The sequence below is a fragment of the Atheta coriaria genome, unplaced genomic scaffold, assembly GCF_025399875.1.
Source record: "Atheta coriaria isolate IRGN ID8LTWV9N9 unplaced genomic scaffold, Caltech_Dcor_3.1 hic_scaffold_9_pilon, whole genome shotgun sequence".
NCBI lineage: Eukaryota > Metazoa > Arthropoda > Insecta > Coleoptera > Staphylinidae > Dalotia > Dalotia coriaria.
The window spans coordinates 2,938,010-2,960,372 of NW_027045451.1; the positions used below are offsets into that span (position 1 = coordinate 2,938,010).

At 36.8% G+C, this 22,363-nt stretch overlaps 2 protein-coding genes across 2 annotated transcripts in view; one reads left to right on the top strand and one right to left on the bottom strand.

Moving 5' to 3' along the window:
- Positions 1-1,929: 1,929 nt before the first annotated feature.
- On the bottom strand, positions 1,930-21,201 carry LOC135798517 (ankyrin repeat and IBR domain-containing protein 1-like). Its single transcript, XM_065311377.1, has 10 exons — positions 21,143-21,201; positions 7,414-7,655; positions 7,068-7,340; positions 6,387-6,998; positions 6,168-6,331; positions 5,479-6,108; positions 4,993-5,415; positions 4,736-4,936; positions 4,569-4,677; positions 1,930-4,510 (listed from the first exon to the last, which is right to left on the bottom strand). Exons 3-10 carry the CDS (start codon positions 7,234-7,236, stop codon positions 2,751-2,753), a joined length of 4,068 nt encoding a protein of 1,355 aa, XP_065167449.1. The 5' UTR covers positions 7,237-7,340; positions 7,414-7,655; positions 21,143-21,201; the 3' UTR covers positions 1,930-2,750.
- The window catches only part of LOC135798518 (uncharacterized), a 28,303-nt gene continuing 13,723 nt past the window's right edge, over positions 7,784-22,363 (top strand). Inside the window, 2 exon segments of the mRNA XM_065311378.1 lie at positions 7,784-8,473; positions 13,536-13,746. The gene's annotated coding sequence lies outside the window, so the exon portion shown is untranslated.

Below are 22,363 nucleotides of genomic sequence, written 5' to 3' on the forward strand. Positions count from 1 at the left end.
TAAATTATTTTCTGTCGAATAACAGGGTCGAACTTATTTGGATAAATTATTTTCGGTCGAAAGACAGGGCCGAACTTTTTGAGTTAAATTATTTTGTGTCGAAAGACAGGGTCGAACTTTTTGGTTAAAATTATTTCAGGTCGAATTACTGATGAAAAGATTTTGTCACAAAAAAATCAAAACATTTCTCTTTTTTATGTTATAAATTAAAAGTTGGAATTTTGAAATTCTGTTTGCGGATTCCAAACACACTATTAATTCTAATCAATAAATCTTAGTAACTTTTTTTTCAATCATTTTTGGTTTAGGCCCTAAAATGAATTGAATGATTTTATTCCAGTGAGATTCATGTACTCACTTTTTAACGTGTATCTTTTGAATCATTAGTCTAATTACAAATTGTTATTAAAATATTTTGTTAGTAAAGTTGTTTCCTTTGATAATCAGTAATAAAAAATATCGATTTTTTAATTTACTGAAAAATTAAAATAATTAATTAAAATATGGCGGAGGCGCCTGACATTTTAATTAACGGTTGTAAATTTATTTTAAAAACTAATTGTACTATTGGATAGAGCAGCTTTTAATTACCTTATTTACACAACTTCCTGTTTAATAGCACTAAGGATTTGCATTGTAAAGGAATTTAAATGCAATGTATACTTGCAGCCACACTTAATTGCCGTTTATCTCGAGAACTAATATAGATAATCAAAAACGGAAAACGGTATAACGTTCAGCATGGAGTCCTAAATAAGATGACATTTAAAAAAATGTACTTTTCAATTAGTAAAAACAGATTTTCCGACGCGATTTCCTCGGAAACTAGAAAAGTTACCAGAAAACTTTCTGCATTTTCTTCATGTCATAACAAGCGTCTACAAAATGGCAGATTTAGTTTTTTGATTCTTTGAAGTTGACCAAACACCACTCAAAAATCATCAAGAGGTTACACTTGACTATTTCTTGGCCTAAAAAATCAAAACAAAGCTAGAAGAAAATGGAAAACGCCAATTGATATAGAATTTTAATGCGATGAAAGATATCAAGTCAGTTTTCCGATAACATCAATATCACGGAAAATTCAGGTGAAAATCGGAACAGGCCAAATTGAACCACTCCTCCGATTTTCTCGAAATTTTCCAATCATGTGCAGAATGACGTCAGGAATCCATTTTTTCAAGTTTTGTATCAATATTTTAATTAGTTTAGGAGTTATTGACCATTTTCAATTATTACATAACTGTTGATAATTGAAAATATTAAAGTGCTATCTAATGTAAAATTTGATCCTTTATTGAAATGTGAAAACAAATTTTCTTTAACTCCATTAGTTTTCACATTAAGTGCAAAAAACAGAATAATTCGTTTCTCCTAACATTTCATAAGCAAAAAATAAAATTTGAAAATCTGACTTTTTTATTACAGAATATTTAAGCAAATGTGATTTGGAATACTTTATCTTAATAAAATTTTGTTCTAACATGTACCGTTTTTAAAATAATCACCATAATTGAATTCGTTTATGCGCGATATTAAATTTTCAATAAAATTGTCAGTAGGGCCTAAATGGTAAATTCTAGATAAAAATTGTACTTAAATAAATCAGTTAGAATTAAACAAGCTATCCAAATCCGAAATCAAAATTTAAAAATTCCAATTTTTAATTTCGACCCTGTCTTTCGACACAAAATAATTTAAGCAAATAAGTTCGACTCTCTCTTTCGACACAATATAATTTAACTAAAAAAGTTCGACCCTGTCTTTCGACCCAAAAATCAAAATTAATGAAAAAACAATCAAGCATTTCCAAAGGGTTTAAAGGGTTGAAACGATAAAGGCACTCTTTAACTGTCATATGATAATATGATATTTAATTTTGCTTCCTTAGTACAAGGAATACTGGGTGTTGAATAATAAAAACAATGATTCGTCTTATAATATTTATTCCATTTTATAATACGTTTTCTCGTCTTTGGCAATAAAATATCAATAATAATCATATACAATATTCATAATAATACATATACAATATAAATATCAAAGTATAAAATAGATATAATACATCATACACCGCAATGTTTGTTAAAAAACGTGAATTTCACACGACAACTACAGTTTGCATCATTGTCTACTTAAGTCTGCTTAAGTCGTTATTGGCGCGTTACGCGTCCATCATGTTTACAAATGTTTAATTCAATACTTTCGTACATTGTGCTAACGAGTTTAACATGGTTTTTGATAACTTTTAGAGAAAATTAGTGACGAATTATAAGTGATGTGTTGCTGGTGTGCTAAAGTATTAAGTGGATCAAGGCTGAAAGTAAAATGTGAAAGCCCAGTCACCATTTTGTCAACATTGAGATCATAGAAGATTAAAAGTAATATGAAATATATAAGTTGGGTAAGTTATAGTTTGCCGTTACACGGGGCTGTGATGTGATGCAAATTGATTATATAAGATAAATGGTTATTGATTTGTGGCTATAAAATGTAAATCAATGATGGGATTAAGTAGAAAGTAGTGAGTATTGAGTTTCGAGTATATCAGAGCTTATAGTCAATGTAAGAACTTCCTACGCTCGCTGTAAATATTCCATATAATCGTATGGTAAATTAACCACCATGTTTTTGGTTTTGGCTTCTCCTGTTGCTGCTGTTATCTTGGCTATGATGAGGGTACGAGTAGTACGAGTATATAAAAACAGTCTTGTCGTTTTGCGTGTTTAAACGAGACGCAATTTGTGTGCTTACAATGCAGAACTGGCTTCTTCATCGTTTGTTTCCACTGGCTCAGTTTTGTCTTTGATATCCTTTTCTTTCTTTTTCGATTTTTTGCGTCTTTTAGACGAATCTCTTGTTTTTGGCGAACGTTCTAACAGAAACAACGCTTCATGAAAATCATCGGAACTCAGATTAGATTCCTGAACATGAAGTACCGAGCTGAGGGCACCATCAGTCGATGATTTTGGAAAGCAAAACATTTCACGTTCGCGTTCTGGTTCACTAGCACTTTTTGATTTACTTCCGGTGCTGGCAGCCGTACCGTTGGAGCTAGGAGTGGATGGTTCTTTAGTTTTGGCTGGACTGGAGAGAGGAGCACCTTGATCCATCGTTACACATGAAGGTGTATCAATCAAACTTGTGCTGGACACACTCAATGCAGCAGTTAAGGGTTTACTAGGGACACTTAAGCTTGACGACCGCGACTGCCTACCAGCAACAATCGAAATTCCAGGGGATTTTGGTTCTGGAGTTCGTGATATTGAAACGCCAGAAATATACAATGTGGGTGACTTGGGTATACCAGTTTCTGATTCATATTCATTGGAACTATCTGTTTCCAATGTACTGGTACCACTTCCGGCCTTTTTGCGATCCTTCTCGCTAATATTAATTCTTAGATTTTTGTTTGATTCATTTTGAGCTGTTAACGTCCCAATGTCATTTTGATTGGCATCGTTTTTATTTTGCAGCAATCCAATATTTTTGGTCACTGCAATACGAGTCAGATAGCTGGTCTTTTGAAGATTATGTGCGGTACACAGTTTAGTCTTCAAGGCATTGGCAAGTTTACTGGTCGTCGCCCTGGATACGTCGTCAGTCTTACTTTTGCCCTTACTTTTGATCAGATTCACATAAAGATTATACTCTTCATCAGAATATGTCTTAACATCTTTCTGATCACCACTCTCCATGGAGTCCTGATTGACTTCATCAACTGACTCTAGAATGTTACACACCTCCATGTCGACATTGATAGAATCAGAAGTAGTTGTATCTTCAACTGAACTTTGTCCTTGATAATATTCTTCTTCTGAGAACACAGTATGATGATGCATGTTGGACATGAGTATTTGTTGTTTACTCTTGCCCACATTTGGTTTTCCTAACCGACGACCAACATCTTCCGGTTTATCATCATGTTGACTGCTATGGTCAGAATCTAAATGATAACGTGGTTCGTTATTAATTCTGATCCTGGTACGACTTGATCTACGCACAAATAAATCTCCTGTAGATCGTGATCTACGTAAAGTGCTTACATCATCCACTTGCTCCTCGTAGTAATCATCTGTGTCTAGTAAACCGAATCCATGTTCATGAATATCCGATATTCGAAAGCGGCCATCTTCTTTTCCAATGCATGGTTTGAAGAGTAAAGTATCACGTTCTTTGCGACCCCAGTGATCGCTGCCAATACTACGCAGGTCAAATTTATGATTTGCTAGTGATTTCAGAAAACAATCGACAGTCAAGTCCGCATTTGTTTTTTGATAAGTTGTGTTGGCATTGTCGTTAGCGTTGCCGTTTGCGTCATTCGTTTCCTGTAAAGATAGTTGAATCGCGAGTTTGAGTTGATCGTCAGTAGTTTGTTCTTTGTTGAAAGGTTTTGGCGAGATGGTAAGTTCTTCACGATTTTGTTTATTTTGTTGTTGCTTCATACGGTCTTCGATCATTTGTAGACGGGACATTTCGAGTGCTATTACCAATTCTACGTTGTAATCATCTGAACATATATAAATAGTTGATAGTAATAAAATAATAATTACTGGTATTCAATTTACCATTAGATGATTGGCTATTGTTGATTCCAACGTCACCCTCTTCGGTATCCGAATCATATTCTGGCCATTGACGTTCACGTAGCCAGGCACTCGTGTGACTTAAGTCAATCTAAATTTAAAGAAATCAAGTTAATTGATTAAAAAATATAAAAATTATAAATAATTACATCTAAATATTTGCGTTTTTTGTTTTTTCTTTCATTGGGTGGCGTTTCCGGGGGAATTAAACCCTGTGCAACGGCACGAATGAACTCGTGGCGCTTCCGACGCGCCAACGCAGTCGTTTGTATAATCACAGCCTTCGGCGTCTTCAAATATGGACGCGCGATCATTTCACTCAGTTTCTCGGTGATTTCTTCCAACTCGTTCTAAAAACCACAAACGTTACTTTTTTTAAAACCTTATTTTTTCAAACTATTATTACCTGCATAAATTCAAAAATGGTTTTGTTATAACCATCATCTTCTAAGTAATAACCATAAACATATGATCCGCATAGAACGCGGCGAGCTTTGAGAAGTTCCCGAATGCCTTCTTCAATGAATTTGGTGCTCTGTTTAAGACCCAAAGTTGAGGCTAATATCTCCATCTTTTGGCGCACGCCTGCCAGCAAAGGTTCTTCGAGTTTCTGGCTGTTTTCGTGATTTTTGTAGCGCATATAAAAATGTAAGAAACGCGAAACTTCCTGCATTTGATTGTTGCGATCCATTGCTTCAGTTATAAGACAACCTTGCTTTTCATCTGCTTTCTGAGTTGCCTCAAAACGATTACAGCGGAAATAACCTCCGGTGGCTGAACTATGTTGTTTCCAGGATTCTTGGCATACCCAACAGAAGTCAAATTTACACTAGACATAATAATACATCATAAGGTTTGTTATATTTTAAGTAGATATAATCTAAGAACATACCTTAGAACACTTCATGTGATTACAACCTTCGTTCTTTTGAATGGGACTTTTACAATTCGGACACGGTTTTGAATTGGTAACCAACCACAACAAATTAGCGGCTTCTTCACTTCCACTGCAAGACGCTTGTAATTCCTCTGGTTTAACCTCAGCGATTTTCATCTGCCACTCCTGCCACTGATTGCAACCACATGGTGCGTGCGCATCACCAAGGCACTCCCAGCAGAAAAAGTGTGCATTGCCACAATCAACCGCATGAGATGTTTCTTGACGTTGTTTCCCGCTTAAACACCGTCCACGTGTAGCATTAACATGTTCTGCTTCCGGTAACCGTACTGCTCTTCCACAACCGGCCATTGGGCACCATTTTATTGTTTTGTTACTCTCAACAAACGCTTTGATATCGAATTGTAAATAACGTTTGGCAATCGCAGGTCGCACGAATTTCTCGATCAGTTCGACTGGCACCAAAATATGGCACTGATATGCCGGGCAAAGAATGTGATGCGCGTCGCCATCTTGAATTTTGTTCGTAAGATATGTCTCCCAGCAGTGTGCACAGAACGCATGCCGGCATGACATTTGCAGTGATTGGTCCCAGTTACTTATGCTCAGACAACATATTTCGCACTTAAATAGAAACAAAGTTATAAAAACTGCATAAGTTAGTATCAATATACAGATAGTACCATTATTTCCGGTTGAACATCTGTTTTATCATCGGAAGGAACACTTTCCGGCGACATGTCGCCACAACCTATTGAAATCGACGGAGGAGGTTTGACCCCGGCTTCCTGACAACATTGCACGGGATCTTTCATCCATTTTTCTAATAAAATTTCTCTTGACCATTCTGAAATAAATTATTATAATAAATTCCATTACAGTTTAAGTTACGATTTAAATACCATTATCCCTCAAAAGGGCTTCGGCAGTGAAAAGCGGTATCTTGAGCATATCGGACGTGTCCACGAGCAATTGATCCTTGGCTTCCTGTAAATCTTGGCTTCGAAGACCACTGTAGATTTCTTGCTCGTTTAAATTTTCATCCTCATTAATAGAATCTTCCCCGGCGCCTCCACCAGTACTCTCGGTAAACACCATTCGACTTTCTAATAGTCTCGCAATGTCGTGATGCGCACCCTTCATAGCCAAGTCACATGGTGTTAGCTTGTCATTGTTTTCGTTGAATAACGGAGCGCTGTGAGTGAGCAACAATTCCACGCAACGTTTAAGACCAGCCGTAGCAGCACAATGCAAAGGCGTATTGCCGTCGAGATCAGTTGCAGCAAGATCAGCTTTCTCTCGATTGTTGCCATTACTGCCATTGTTACCGGAAATGGGGGCGCCTTTCCAGAAGAGAACGATTTGCACGCAGGCGGCGCGACGTTCCTGCGCGCTGAAGCTCTTCGTTTGATTGAGGTTGCAGGCACAATGGAGGACCGTCTCGTTCGCGGCGTTACGTTTATTCGGATTTCCGCCGAGATCATTGAGAAATGTTCGTAGTAGATGTTTCATTCCTATATAACCATTACAACACATTGTTAAACAAAGTTCTACATTTACCTAAATTGTTTTGTATGTGTTACCATGTTTGGCAGCATAATGAAGCGCCGTATTGTGATGATGATGATCACCGTAGCTGAGATTCGGATCGAGATTCTTCCTCAACTCCGGCGAATTCTGATATATCTGCATCGCGGCAAACTCGTCGCCATTCTGCAAATACTTCTTGAACTTGGAGGAGGCGCTGCCCATCCTGACGGCGGCGTCCAAGTCTTGTACGTCTGCTAGTGACCCATTGTGTTCGCGCGGTGTCAAGAAACGACGCTGCAGCGCACTACAATGAGCGCTAGTAGATTCTATTACAAACATAAACCCCATTGATATAATGCACAGCACGAAACAAACAAAGAACTTGTTGTGCCAACTCACCGGCTTTACTTCAACTTCAACAGTTTCGAATGGCATGATTGCGAGAGGTAAGAACTGGATGTGATCCTGGACTTAAATTCCAGTTAGATTCAGCAGGACGAACGCGATAGCGCGTTGACATTATGTCGAACACGACGAGAGACGAAATTTTCCACACCCGCCACCGACTTTGGTTGAACTCGGTGTAGGTAGGTTACAAGTTGCGATCGATACGGAACTACGGCGGCGGCGTCGCGATGGCGCTGTTGGTGTTGTGAATTTTTTCGCGTTACGCATTGGTATTGTCGTGTGCGGCGGTGGCGGCGGAGGCGGCGAGTAATACGCATGCGTTTGTGTACGTCGGGCGACGTGTTCGGGGTCGCTGCCGCCGTTTGCTGCCGCCAGTACACGTCGGGCACACCGCAGGGTTGCCTCCACAACGCGCAGCAATGTTCCCGACGCACGACCGCAACTCATAGACAGAGAGAAATGTGAAACAAAATCGTAACGCACCAATAAACACATCTTCACTAACCTATTAGCCACAGTTATCAATTAAAACCAAACCGTACAAACTCAAAATATTTTGATACCAAGCATTAAGTTTTACCCTTTAAATGTTTAACAATATAACTATATAATTACTAATTAATAATTACGTTAATATCATTAGTTTGGATACAAAGAAAAATATCGAAATAAACTTAACGCACACGTGACGGATTTATTTCCAATTATCATTTGAATGACTACTGACTGACTGGCGGGTGGAAACGTGGTGAAAACGGGGTGTTTACGTGTTTTCTATGTGTGTCACTTGAGCGCCTCGTCTAGTGAACTCTTGTCTGTCAGATTCACGCCCGAAATTTTACACGAGACACATTTCATGGGATAAATTTGAACGGAGGAAAATTTTACATTTTTTGTTGCAATTTTTGCGTTTTTCTTTTTTGTTTTGGTAACGTGGTTTCTTTAAATTTGCTAAGACGAAGTTCTATACGGTATTCGAAATCAAAAAGTGCTCACCGCGTGAGAACAATGCCGACGACAGCGACAAGAAATTCATCGTACTTCAAACCGGGTGAGTAGTCCCTTGGGTCTTGCGTCACCTTTTTTCCGATTCGCCATGTGTTCGATGTTCGATTGGCTGTTTTCCGGCGTTTGGCGTATTCCCAAATCGTGCGACGCTCAGCGGGACGACAGGCATTTATTTATCGTTTATATATGTTATTTTATAATCAAACTGTGGCAAAGTTTACATTGAAATTTATTTCAGTTTGAATATAAATTCTTCGGTTTGTTTGTATTCCAACCGCACTAGAACTGTTTTCCCAATTCTGTTTGCGGTGCGCCAAACTGTGAAACTCTCTATCGGTTTTAATCGGTTTTCGCTGTGGCTTTTCATCGCCAATTCGGCGAAACCGCCGGTGAGTGTTGGCGATATTGGATATTTTCGCTTCTTTCGAATTCAATTTAAGTTTCGGCACGCGCTAAAAGGTCTTCGGCGCAATTAAATTTCACATGCAGCTGTGGCATGTTTATACATTTCTGCGAAAATTCTTTCTGTCATAAAATTCACAAATAACTGAAAAATATACGGCCATATTTTAATCTGACAACTTTACATACCGAATATATTCGTATATTTATGTTAAAGCCGGAGTTGACGATCACATTTTTCATCCGCTTACAATATGAAACCGAAATTATTAAGCAAAGGAAACGTGAATGTATTCAAAAGTGAATTATTAACGTAACAGTTACGCTTACACCCGACGTCTTATATTCAGATTCATCTATTCTTTATTGCTTCCATGTTTACCCGGCTGGCTATTTGCGTATGCACAAATTGCACACATCTCTTACGTGCTGGGGACCGCCGACAATGCGAAAAACTCCGTAAAGTATTATATTAGTGTTCGCATTTTTCAGTTTTCTTGATACGCTTCTTGTTGCCAATGTTTTATGTTTACATTTGCATTCGCGCAGCGAATAAAGAAATTCCAAGAAAGCGCAGTTGGGATTTCGAACTACTTTGGTCTATTCGTGGTGCTTCGGAGAATCTGGATGATAAATATAATATGGGGCTTTTCTTTGTTTTGCGCACATTTCACGGCCGACTCTGACAGCCAAAATCGTTTATAACACGCCTCTAGTTTATTATGCATTATTCGGCAAAGTTGGAAGTTGAAAGTTGAAAGATGAAAGTGTCATGTTCGCCGGCGACCGGGATGAATGCAGATTCGAAACAGTGTTTCAGCTTGGCAAATGCATAAATAAAAGCGAGCAATTTTGTGCTCGTCAAGCGTATGATACACATCACACATCATATCATGTGTTGGATTTTTTAAGCAAAGTTGAAGTTTGATAAATTATTCAATGTCTAAATGGGTGAATATTGTATTCAAATTTGATTTTTTGGCTATTAGGTTAGCATATATTTGGTTTTAATAATAACGCAATATTTTTGCGTTTGTTGTGAAAATATAAAATGAGAAGCACTTTAGAAATTTGTTATTCTGCATTTTTACAATTCACACAATTGTAAATTCTACAAAAGGTTTAAATAATGTTTACAACATTTTTATGTTATTAAATTTATTGATGCATAAAACAACAGGAAATAAATTTGATTTTGATGGAATGTTGTTTTTCAATTTAATTCATCCTTAATTGATATTAAATAGAAAAGATAAATACATTCTATTGTATAAAATATTTATTTGATTGAAAAAAGTACAAATAATGAAAAAAATATATTGTTTTCCGATAAAGTAACACTGTATGCATTGACAACTGTAAAATGAATGTAAAAACTATTATTTTTTGCAACCAGCAACAAAAAAACTCGTGGAATAAATGAGTTCAATTGAATGTTGCGAAATATTGTAGCCTCGATAACCAGAATTCGCAATACAGTAAACAAAACAAAGCAGATTTTCCTTTTGTTCAAAAAAACAACAAATACAAACGAGCGTAGCAAAAACCCAACAGACATACAAATAATATAGATATTCGCGTGCGAAGGTTCAAGTTGTGTTCGGCATCATACTTCACTCGGTATACTATAAAGGAAAAATTTCCATTTAAATCGCAGCGCTCGCTGAAATTCGATGCACTACACAACTCGCACAACCAACAAGAGGCTAACTTTTACATGGTAGGCTCCAACACAGCGGTGAATTGAACACGACTGGATTTCGATCATTTCAATACATGGTAGTTGTGCAGAATTGCGCACAATTCACCCAAATGTACCATAAAAATCTACGAACGCAAAATTATTACGTATAATGACACCGGGATTATTATATTTATTACAAGTCATAAATTAGAATTCACAACTACAAATATCAACATGAATAATGTTAACAAAGGTAATTTTCTTTGAGGGCACGTGTATTCAAAAGAAACTTACTCGTGTTTCCAATTATTTAATGAGTTTCTCATTTTTACGAACTCTCATTTGTTTAATACCGCTCATTAATTATGCTGCAGGTTTTTAAGCTTGTTTTTAACTTGCGCAATTTGTTGCATTTATCATCTTTTTTACATTCGCGCGGTTTTTCTCATAATTTTTTGCTGTATTATGTGTAAAACGACGAAACAACTTTATTCATGTTGTTAGACTTATAAATTATTTACTTGAACTTCTAATGATAGAGCTTTTTTACTAAAATAGATCCATTTATATCTAACATAATTTATGAAATAATTTAATTTATGAAATATGGATGGATGTTATTATTATCAACACCTACATGTGATTCTACCATTTAATTAAATTAATTATAATATTGAAAAGCAATAAATAACAATGCGTATTATGTATTCAGCAGTAATTTCATTGTTGTTCCGAGCGTAAATTTATGCTTGTAAGTAAAATATGATTCTGTTCTCAAAGGCTTGTCACTAATGTTGTTATTGTGTATAGAAGTCAGGCAACACAGCAATTTATCATGTTTACAACATAATATTTCTCTATAAATATCCTATTTTCCTATAGTTGTTAATAGGTTGTAATTTGCATGTAACAATCGGGAATTCTTCGGTTTAACCAACAAATAATTACTTATACCATGCTTTAGGTTGATGTATAGGGTGTCGTTTTATTCAATCCTCGTAAATTTTTAACTGTTTGGAGTGTTTGATCAGGGCGACGCAAATAAAAATAAACGAGGCATTTTGTCACTCGATTAGCTTCAATTGAGAAGGAGGAGGGAGATGGTGGGGACGGTTGAAATTGTTTATCGATTGCCTCACGCTTGTCGCGTATGCGTTTTCACAATGGCCACACTCAGCTTGTGGGCCTCCTGGGCCATCATGTTCCGGTGGGTTTAATGTTAAATTCGATATACAAGTGGAAAACGTCACACTGAAACTTGGTATTTGCTAAGGTTTTCAACATGTTTGCTGTCGCCTGCTTTCTACCTTCCATTATGCATATCTCTTTAACTAACTCAGAAGTAGAACCGCCTTGTGCATAATATGCGTCTTTGCGAAGTCACAGTGTCGAGTTGAGTACTCTGAAGCTATTGATGACAAACAGCACACGAGTAGGGACGTTGCTCACTTGCGTTTGCTCTCCTTGGTTCACACTCGACTGCGTTATTAACTTAAATGTGTATGCCTGCTTAGATACTTGGCTTATTTAGGTTAGGAATGTTTGGCTTGAATGGCTTCTTGCCGAATGCGAAAGCGCAACTTGCGAACACACACGTTCCACGCCTGCTAATGACTTATTTGCTTCAGTGACGTTAAAGAGTTCCACGTTGACGTAGGAAGCGTGGGCGATACTGTGTTGCTTTCCACTTTATCAACAGCCTTCATCTGCAGGCCTCCAGCACATCCGCTCGTCAATACTCGGGGATCTTAATCTAGAATCTTAATGATTTTGAGTTGCCTTGATAAGGTTAAAGTATTTTTTAATTTATTTTTGGTACTTTTATTGAGAAGGAAAGTGGTAAAGTTTAGGAAAGGTTCATAACCTTAAATATTGCAGATTAACTTGGTTTCTTGGTTATAATTGCCAGCTATTCAAGAAATTTGTAATTGAATCCAAGAGGACCATAAGAAAAGCAATAAAATAAAAATTAAAACAAATTTAGTTTAACTTGATAAAAAGGAGAATTTCTCCAACTTTAGTAAAATGATTTTCCATTCGAATAATTAAAAATGGTTTAATTTACTTATCAATTAATTGAATACTAGATTATCAGCTTAAAGCAACACTGAAAGATTCACTAAAGATAAATGAGTGTCTAAGTGTGCCTATTCAATGCTGTAAAAGTACATCAAGATCTAGATGAAGATAACCACGCCAAAGGACAAAGGACAATGCAATTGGTATACTCCACTAGGAGCAGACAGACATTTGTATGTGCAGACTGTGCATACCCTTCGCTTTTATTGAAAATAGGGATTAAGATGCTTATCCGCTACGTTTCATGTCGAGAGCATTCCTTCCACACTCTTATTGTCTACGGCCCTACAATGTTCATGCACTCAATGCAATTTGTTTCCGTTGCTTCTACATGCTGCATTCCTGCTTGCCGCCCTTTGCTTGATGCAATTTCGTTCGTCACGTTTGGGACTCGCCACACAATCTCAAATCTCGATGCTTTACGCAATCTCGTAAAATTCGTAAGATGTCTCTGCACTCTGAATCAGCACCAGTCTGTTTCGGTATATTTGTGTTGCACTTTTTGTGATTTGTTTTTACTACCCAACCGTGAGCAGTGTACGTTTAACGAGGAAAACGTCTAGTCGGTGAATATCACTTGGGATCGACTACAGGACCTTTGGATTTTTTTTTTGTTGGAGAGTCTTGTTTAGTGGACGAATTTGACATGTTGCTTAAAGGTTTCTTTTTTCTATATTCACAAAAAGCTTTGTTAAGGCATGACTCTTCAAAAAGAATGAAGTGTTCGAGAAACAAAAAGTGTTGCCTATTCTAAGAAAAGAAAACTTTTACCAAACTTCCATAGCATATCAAACAGATTTTTAAAAAGTTTTCTTCCGAAAAAGATATAACCTCCAATTTATCATTTTGACAGATGATGTATTATCTGGCGACCTCTATCGATGACTGTTTGAAATTGGTTGTTAAATTATATATAATAGAATGCTTTATTGTTTTTCAGCGGGGTCGGCGAGAGCTCTATAACGGAGGGACTGCGGACCGCCCTAGCCCGACTGCGACAGAGATCGAATCCCTCCAGTAGTAACACATCACCCTCTCACCAGCCCCACGCCGCCAGCGCAGCGGCCGCCTCTTCTTCAGCGCAATCGTACACATCCGCCGCCGCAGCAGCCGCTTCCCCTTCGACATCTTTGGCTAATCATCAATCACAAGTGAGTCTTTACGTTATTACACTTTTCGTGCGCTATTACTGCCCGGGAACGGTGTGCGTTGCGTCAACAACCCGCAGGAAGGTAAACACACTGGAAAAACTATTACGGGTTAAACGAGTGAAATAAGTGGGCAATGAGTTTTCTTATTTCCTGGCTATTTTCTTACGATACCTAGAATGGCACCGTCAATCCTTAGAGACATAAACCTTTTGTTCATTGCGATTTTTTGTAAACAGAAAGAATATTTAAGATGCGGGTACACTTGTCATTTATAAGTTGTTTTTGAGTTTGTCCTTCACGAAGCATGAAATTCGACGTGGGTTTAAACGCCAACTCAGAACATTTCATTTATTTGCATACAATCAGAACGAGGAGAAAACGCGGAAGAAATGTTGAAATAAAAGAGCTTGCACGAGCCGCTTAGTGGATGAAAACCAAAGTACAAGCGAAACTGGATGCAAAGTTTAGGCTGCGCAAAGGATTAAGAGATTTCGTCACGACCACACAAACTGGGCAACGCGCGTCTTTCTTGAACATTTCCCAAAGCTCTTTTATACGCCTTGTTGGGAAAAGAGTAGAACTCCGAAACATCACGTTTATGGTAAAGATTTTATATTTGATTCATTGCAATGAAATATAAATCTAAGAATTGAATGCAACCAACATTGCTCTTATTTCATTGCATTACCGGGATTGTCTTGTATTCTTTGAGTATGATAGAAAATCAATAAATATCTACTCAAATGGTTCCAGTCGTACTCAGTTTACAAATAGTTTGATTCAATTCCATTGCTATTTTTATTTAATCTAATATAATTTTATGGATAGTCGCGAATGCCTACTATTTGCGGTGCTTTCAATTTCCCCGTCTCTTTAGATTTAACTTCCTCTCGGCTTTGAATCCCAACCGCGGCAGCGCTGCAGCACTTTGGGCCCAAGTTATGAGGAGTGGCTAAGGCCATAAGACGCAGCTCTGCTTTCTTCCGGTTTGCGCATTCCTCGTGCTTTCTTGTCACGCTCGTTTTAGCCTTTTTGGCAGTTTATTCATTGTTCGTCGTGGTTCGCATTTGCATAGAATCGCTCGGCCAACTTTACCTAAACTTTCAAAATGTTTGAAAATTGTTCGTGCGTAATAAATAGTGGTGCACGTTTCAGAAGAAATACACAGTCACAGACTGCTACAATTAATATACTAAACCCTAATTTATTAAAATAAAATTAAAGCAAAAAATAAATAAACAAAATAAAATAATTAAAATAATTACATATTCTGTAAATAAATGCAATTAATATTAAATGCATATAAAGAAAATTGAAACAATCTGTATATGTGTTCGTGCACAAACAAATTCATATTAAATTTGTGCGCAGGCAAACTTGAAAACTCAATGAAACGTGAAAACGACGCAATCATAACTCATCTCGAGTAAAGGTACTTGAGGTGTAGATTTAAAGCGGTAAAAGACGCGTAACAACGCCGCTAACCCTGTTATTAAAAACAATTAAGTAGATGTAAAGTCCGCCCGGAGGGATTCAACTCATATTACCTTCAGTAAGAATTATAAGCGCGGCAGTAACAAGCAATCTGGACTCGAGTTCAGGCTCGACGCAATGAAATTCGAACTGAGGTGAAAATCGTAATTTTGAGAGAATACGATTATAAGTACTCTCAGACTTCTAAGGACTAAGTATTTTCGAGCAGGCTAGGGATACGCACACACAGAAACCATTATTAGCAAACATAACTCTCACAGGATCAATTTACGAGTGGAATTCTTGATTTAAGTTTTGATTTTTATGAGAATTTGCATTAAAAAATCACATTACAAACGCAGATTTATGCAGAATTCAATTGAACCTTAAACTACAGTAGAAGAAAAAAATAAAAATAAAAGAAATCAACTTTTCAGCGAACTGAGAACTTGAAATACAAAGAAACGTTTATAATATTTTCTATTTAATTATACCTTAAACATTTCATTTCTCCTTTTTCTAAGAACTTTTATTGCTGAAGGTGTAGCGAGATTTAATAATAATAATTGGAAAACTCGAACAAAGCATGTTGATTTTAAAAGCAGGAGTAAATACTTGAAGCCTCCAAGCCATCGAAGTAATTGGATTCTTTTCGAATTGGCGCTGAAATAAAAATTAGTGAAAGCAAATTCAAAGTTTGATTCGCTTGAAAACTGGATATATATACAAAAGTGCAGTTTCACTCGCTTCATCGCTTCAAATAGAAATTGATATCGATTGCACTACCAATTAAGTAACTAGATGTACTGCACCGTGCTGTATCGAGTTTGCGTTGCTAAGAAAACAATAGCTTTCTAGCAGCTACCAGCGCACACATTGGCTTAGCGAGTTATGTTATACTCGACATTCCACCTTCGAGAATGCATTGTAAAAGTTGTACTATTTGGCGAGGTGCCACGGGCGCACCCGCCACAAATGATAGGATGAACATATTAACAGTAGTAAACTCGTAGGTATATTGGGTTGCCTAGTGTGCGAAATTCACGGAAATTGCCTATAGATTCTATGCGGTTAACATCTACATAGTTGATTATGTTGCATAGATGAAGGTGATGTCCTGGTTTAACCTCAACAACAATATTCTTCGTAGTTACTAAATGCAATTGCTTTACCTTTACCACCCTGAGAGCATAGATAACACTATAATTTTTATTATCAGTGTTTATTAAAAAAATGTTTAACATGTAAACAACATAAATAAATTAAATTCAATTTTCAAATAGTTAAGTTAATAGAGTAGAAAATTTCCCATTTGCGCCATAATGTAAACACTATCAATATTAATACTAATAATGTTACTAAATGTGAATGTTGTTGTTAGTTAGTGGAAATTGTAATTAATGATGCCCATGGAATTATGGACATTGTAGTAAATGATGTGCGACTGCATTCATATTAACATATGTGTACATAAATTACATTCAATTCGCGTATAGCAAGCGATATTATGTACACATTAAGAACACATGTAATTAGCTGGTTAAACTTTATGCACACTCGGCGAGCGAGGGTAGGCGCGATGTGGCGGGGATTATTTGCATAAATCCCATGCGGCATATTTGCTGCCACGCGGCCCATTGCGGCGGAACTTCACAATTCGCGAGTTGAAACGAGGGCAGCTCGTTCATTATTTAACTGACACACATGTACAAATACACGCATACGCCGCCAAACATCTATTTTGACTTGGCTCCAAGGTTGACTTTTCGCTACGGCGAATAATCGATAATAATTTTCCAAATAAATATTGACTTCGATTACCATGAAGCATGAACCAGTTACCAAATGAATAAATTTATTGATTTAACATCTGTTTTATCATGTATGATGTTGTTTGATTAAAAACAATTATTTTTTTATTATAAAATAAAAAAATCTAAAAATTTTACTCCAGTGTTAATATTGTCACAATATCCGTCGTGTTTGCTGTCATCTCATGCTGCGAATGAATATATTTATACAATATGGATTATTCCAACACCACAATCCGCAGGGGTGTTGGAGCGATAGACGGCCGCCTTGTACACTTAATAGAAACATGGGTTCAATAGAGATATCGTGTCGTTAATATTAGACTCTTCTTCGGCTCGATCCACAGCCAGCCGACCGGAAAAACACGACCGACGACCGGGGCGAACAATTAATGTTTATTAAAAGCCCCGGCGGGCTGGCGAAGCTAACCAAGTTTCGCCCACGAACGCCAGCGCCTTCTAAAAATATGTGTACAATGGACTCGCTCGTTAGTGGGCCTGCTGTTTTAGCAGGAGAGCATTCTCTGCGGGCGGTATACTACCTGCTAAATTGCTATCCACCCGGGAGGGATGTATGGCTCGTCAGTATCATGACAGCAAAAACTGTTTTAGAATTAGATTACACTTAACAGTTGAAAGGGAGGAAACGTGAATGGAAAATTGAAAATATGTGCTGGGGTTTTTCTCTATCTTTTGCCGGGATTGCATTATTAAACTTGGAACAATGTCCAGTGGTACATTTTCTGCTGATAACACAAAAAGTTTGCAATCCAATTGACAAGTTTAACTGTGTTTTATTGTTTGGTGAAAATTTACTTGTAAATGATTCAATTTATCTTTAAATTTACTAAGAAAGACTTTTAAAACAATAAAAAATGACTAAAAGTTATGTTAGAGTTTGATTTACCGTTAATAGCGCCTATAATAATATAGTATGCAACCAATTACACATTTAATGTACATTACATACATAATAATCTTTAAATTTACGAAAATAAACTCTTAAAACAATAAAAAAATACAAAACAACAACTTTGAGCAGGGTTAGAGCTTAGTTAACCGTTAATAGCGGTTATAATTACATAGTATGCAACCAATTACACATTTAATGTATATTACACGCATATTAATATCATTTAATCAGCACGTTTGCTCTCTCGTTAGGTTTACAAAATTAACGAAGCTTGTAATCACCTCTGGGCGTTATATTCACCAAATAAAAGTGTCTGCTTACCCTACAAGCAAACGGTTTGCCACGTCGGCATGTCGTTTAAAATTTACGACGAAATTTACCACACGCGCGGTGTTGGTGGACCATATTTTCGTCAAGCGGACGCTTTTTGTCCAAATAAATTACCTAGTCCGATAGGTTTTTACAATGGAATCGCACACAATGCAAATTGACACCCCGCTTTGCACGGACGACTACGCACACATAAACAAGATGATTTTAAAAAGCCATTCACCCACACACGAAATAACCATCCCTTCGGGAGCTGTTCGCGATGGAAATGTGTGCGCTCAAAAACACTCAATATGCATGCTGCGAGCTATCAGGATAATAATTGGAATACATCGAAGTGCGTAGAAGATAAACGTCGAGGCTTCTTTAACCGATATTTGCCATTTTCGCTGAGCGTCAGAAAAATATTGCGGCGGCTTTACTTTTTATTTATTAAAAAACCACGCTGTATATTTGTTATATCCGCTTTTCCATTCAAGTGGATGCTTGAAAATGTCAGGCGCAAGAATATGCATCTTATGTTTACATGATAGACGTCTTGGAGAAAGAAAAACTGCGTTTTATTATGCAACCAACAAGTTTTTATGTTTTTTACATTTTTAACACAAAAAACATTTTATCCTTGGGATAATCTCTGGCATGTTCACCCTCATCACTCAATTCGAATGTTATTAAACGCTTAAACCCTGTTTACAGAATTGCGTAATAACAATACACCTACAATTCGCATAATCTCTCGCCTGAATTGTTTTACGATGCGAAAACATCGCCCCTGGAAAGGATTGGACGCGCTTGTCGTGTAGCCGTCCTCATTTAAATTGTTTTAATTAATTGCAACGAGTATTGTCGTCGGAATGCGTTCCTTTCGTGTGGGCGAGAGCTTTCCGCTCGAGTTTCTAATTAATTCTGGGCCGACGCATCGCAACGGACTTCGCGGACACAGTTGCAAACAATGCGCGCCAGTTTTACCGCTTCAATTGTTTCGAGAATTATTATTCTGCTATAATTTGTCCCGGAAAAGGTAATTTCAAAACGAAATGAATCGTATTGATATTTGCACCAAAATCGACGAATTGGAAACAACGCAGTATCGCACACAACGAATTGAATTGTTTTTGATTAGATACGCCGATAAAGCAATTATAATCGTGGCTGAATAATAGATTTTCAATTTGAATCAAAGTGGTAAACAATTTATTTGATGTCACGTGCAGTTTATTGATGCCCCTAACATGATAAACAGCATAATACTTGAAAAATAATAAATTTCAACACATTATTTGCATATTTATGCATAATTATGCAAATATCACGCTGGAATATTAATTATACGCATTTCATAAACATGCTTTAATTATTTGATCAAAATTTGAACAAATTAAACGCTAATTAAACCAATTTGTGCTGTAATAACACCTTTTACATCAAAAATATTCCAAAAGCAATTTTGACGGACGTTTGAACATGGATTTAATAGAACAGTGTCCGTGGCGTTAGGCTGTCACCACGAAACGAATTACCTCGGCACAAACGCGTTCAACATTTCATTTCTACACCCCCGTAAATAATTCCCGTTCTCATATTTGTTGCACATCCCCCACAAGCGTTTCATCAAATTACGCGATTGGCAGCTTTGTCTATGCTGGTTTCATGCTCGTTTCACATTTACATTCACGTCGTTACCCTTATTATCTCTTATTATCGTCCGCTTTGTGCCATCACCGTTTTTTGTGTGTATCTTGCGATTTGCGATAATATTCAATCGATATAAAAAATGAATGGAGTATGTTTTCGTCTATTCTGACGTTATTGCGTATAGCAACATGACAACACTGCTTCTATTCAATATTTTGGCTTGGTGTTATAAAATTAAAACTTGTATAGTTGAGGTCAACTTGACAATTGAATGGTGCAAGTCTCAGGACGTGAATTATATATAAACGAAACTTGACAAACGTTGAACTTTGGATTTCTAAAGATTTTAAACTACAAAAGCTTTATATGCAATTTACATTATTAATTATTATTCATTACATTTAATAATTTATAAATTCAATTTAAATTAACCTTAAAGTTTGTATTTTCTATTGATTTTATCTTTGTGGTGCCCGGCGCCTCCACCAAAACAATTTGTTTATTTATTCAAGTTAATGTTATGCCTACAGCTTAATATTACCATGGTGTCGTTGAGTTAGTTACAGTTAGTTACACGTTAATTGAGTGCGTTGACGGTGTCGACCCTGCGCGATAAACGTGCGAAACACTTAACATCAATTTCGCCCGCTGGCAGCCCTCACAAGAGTACAACTTGCACGCGTTTACGTTTGCGTTTACTGGTGAAATTCAGTCGTAATATAAACATATTGCACGCACGAGGAGCAAGCTGTGCGCAATGAAAATTGATCGCGACTAGGGCGCAGAAGGGGAACGCATATTATACGTTCTATCACTTTGTGCCATCTGGGAAAATTTAACAATAATCAAAAGGGATACATTCTATTTAAATCAGGTTTAATTATTAAAGGTTGCATCAATTTACACGTAACCGTACTCGTAGTATGTGAAATATTAAATTTTATGAAAATTTATGTCGGAAATATGCGCTGTGCATTGTTTCGGAAGTTTTCTTTGTGCAATAATCTAATAGTTTCTAAACGGAACTGCATATAAAAGTTTTTCATGAATTTACATACATGCACATATAAAAATTGAATTTTTAGTTTAAATTTACTGAATATCGTCACGCATGGCTCGAAATTCTTATAAAACTTCAATTAAAATGCAGGTTTATTACCTAGGCAGTTAAATGTTAGTTTAATGTCAATTTTATTTAACTTTCCTTCGGATAAAATTTAAAATATTTATTTACCTCGGTTATCAACGTCCTTGCTGTGTAAATAAATAAATATTTCCACAGTAAACCACCAGATGGCACTACACTGCACTAAACACGTCTTCTGCGATCCAACTAACGCACTGATATAAAAGTGAGGAACTAGAAGCGTGACCTCCTGCATGCATTGTTCTTACGCTCACTTCCACCTCACCGTGGCGTTTATTTATGTACCTCGCACCGATTACAGCGCGTAGCACGCGTCGCGCCGAGCGTGTTTATAAATAATTATGGAAATTTAAATCCGCAGCGTTTGTAAACAGCGTGTCGCGCGTGAATTACAATCGCACGACGCACTCGCATTTTTTTCCATTTCACTTCACAGAGACCGAAACGTAACGAAAAGCAAATCGTACAAGTCGAGATTTATTTTCATGCGAGGCTCGACGTGGGCGCGTAAAATTAGAATTTACTTTCTTTGCTTAAATTTACCAACGCAGATATTTGCTCTTGAAATGAGCGTGCAGCGAAAGCACGAACAGAGATTAATGAAAAGTTTTAAATTTAAATTATGCTGAGTTTACGTTGGTCTAATCATAAAGTATATGTGAAAAAGATTTGTGATAATTTAAACTTTTATGCGCTGATTTGCATAACTAAATTATTGGGCCTGGTTTTGGTGTTTCGTGAGTCTTAAAAATGTCAAACACTTCAAGTTGTGACTTTATGTGTTGCTTACTTTTGGTACTTCTTTGTACTCGAATGTATATGTCAAACAATGAGCGCACATGTGAAAAATTGGTGCCGAGCGAATTCGGACACGGTGCTTATTTCCGTCTTTTCCTTATTTTCTTTGTTCGTTTCCTGTTTTTATTCTGTCTTGTGTATGCGTGCGTAGACGCCATGCTTTTCGGTGTTTCGAAGGGTGCACAAAGGCCAGCGAAGGACAATGATACCAGAAACCAGCACACCGTAAACATCCAAGAGCTTGGTTCTGAAATAATACGGAAATCACTGCTTCAGACCGACTTATTTCACGGGTTTCAACATCTTTACTGAAGGGATTTCTTGTAAATTCCCACAAATTTCATATTTTATTTATTTTATCCCGAATATATTATATTACAGATAGAAACAGCGGAAAAATAAATATTTGACGTTTTTGACATTGAAGAAAACGAATTTCTTATCTGGCACACAACACACTTCAAGACAAAATGCGCAGTAGAGATTTGTTGTTCTTGGTGCCGTCACTCC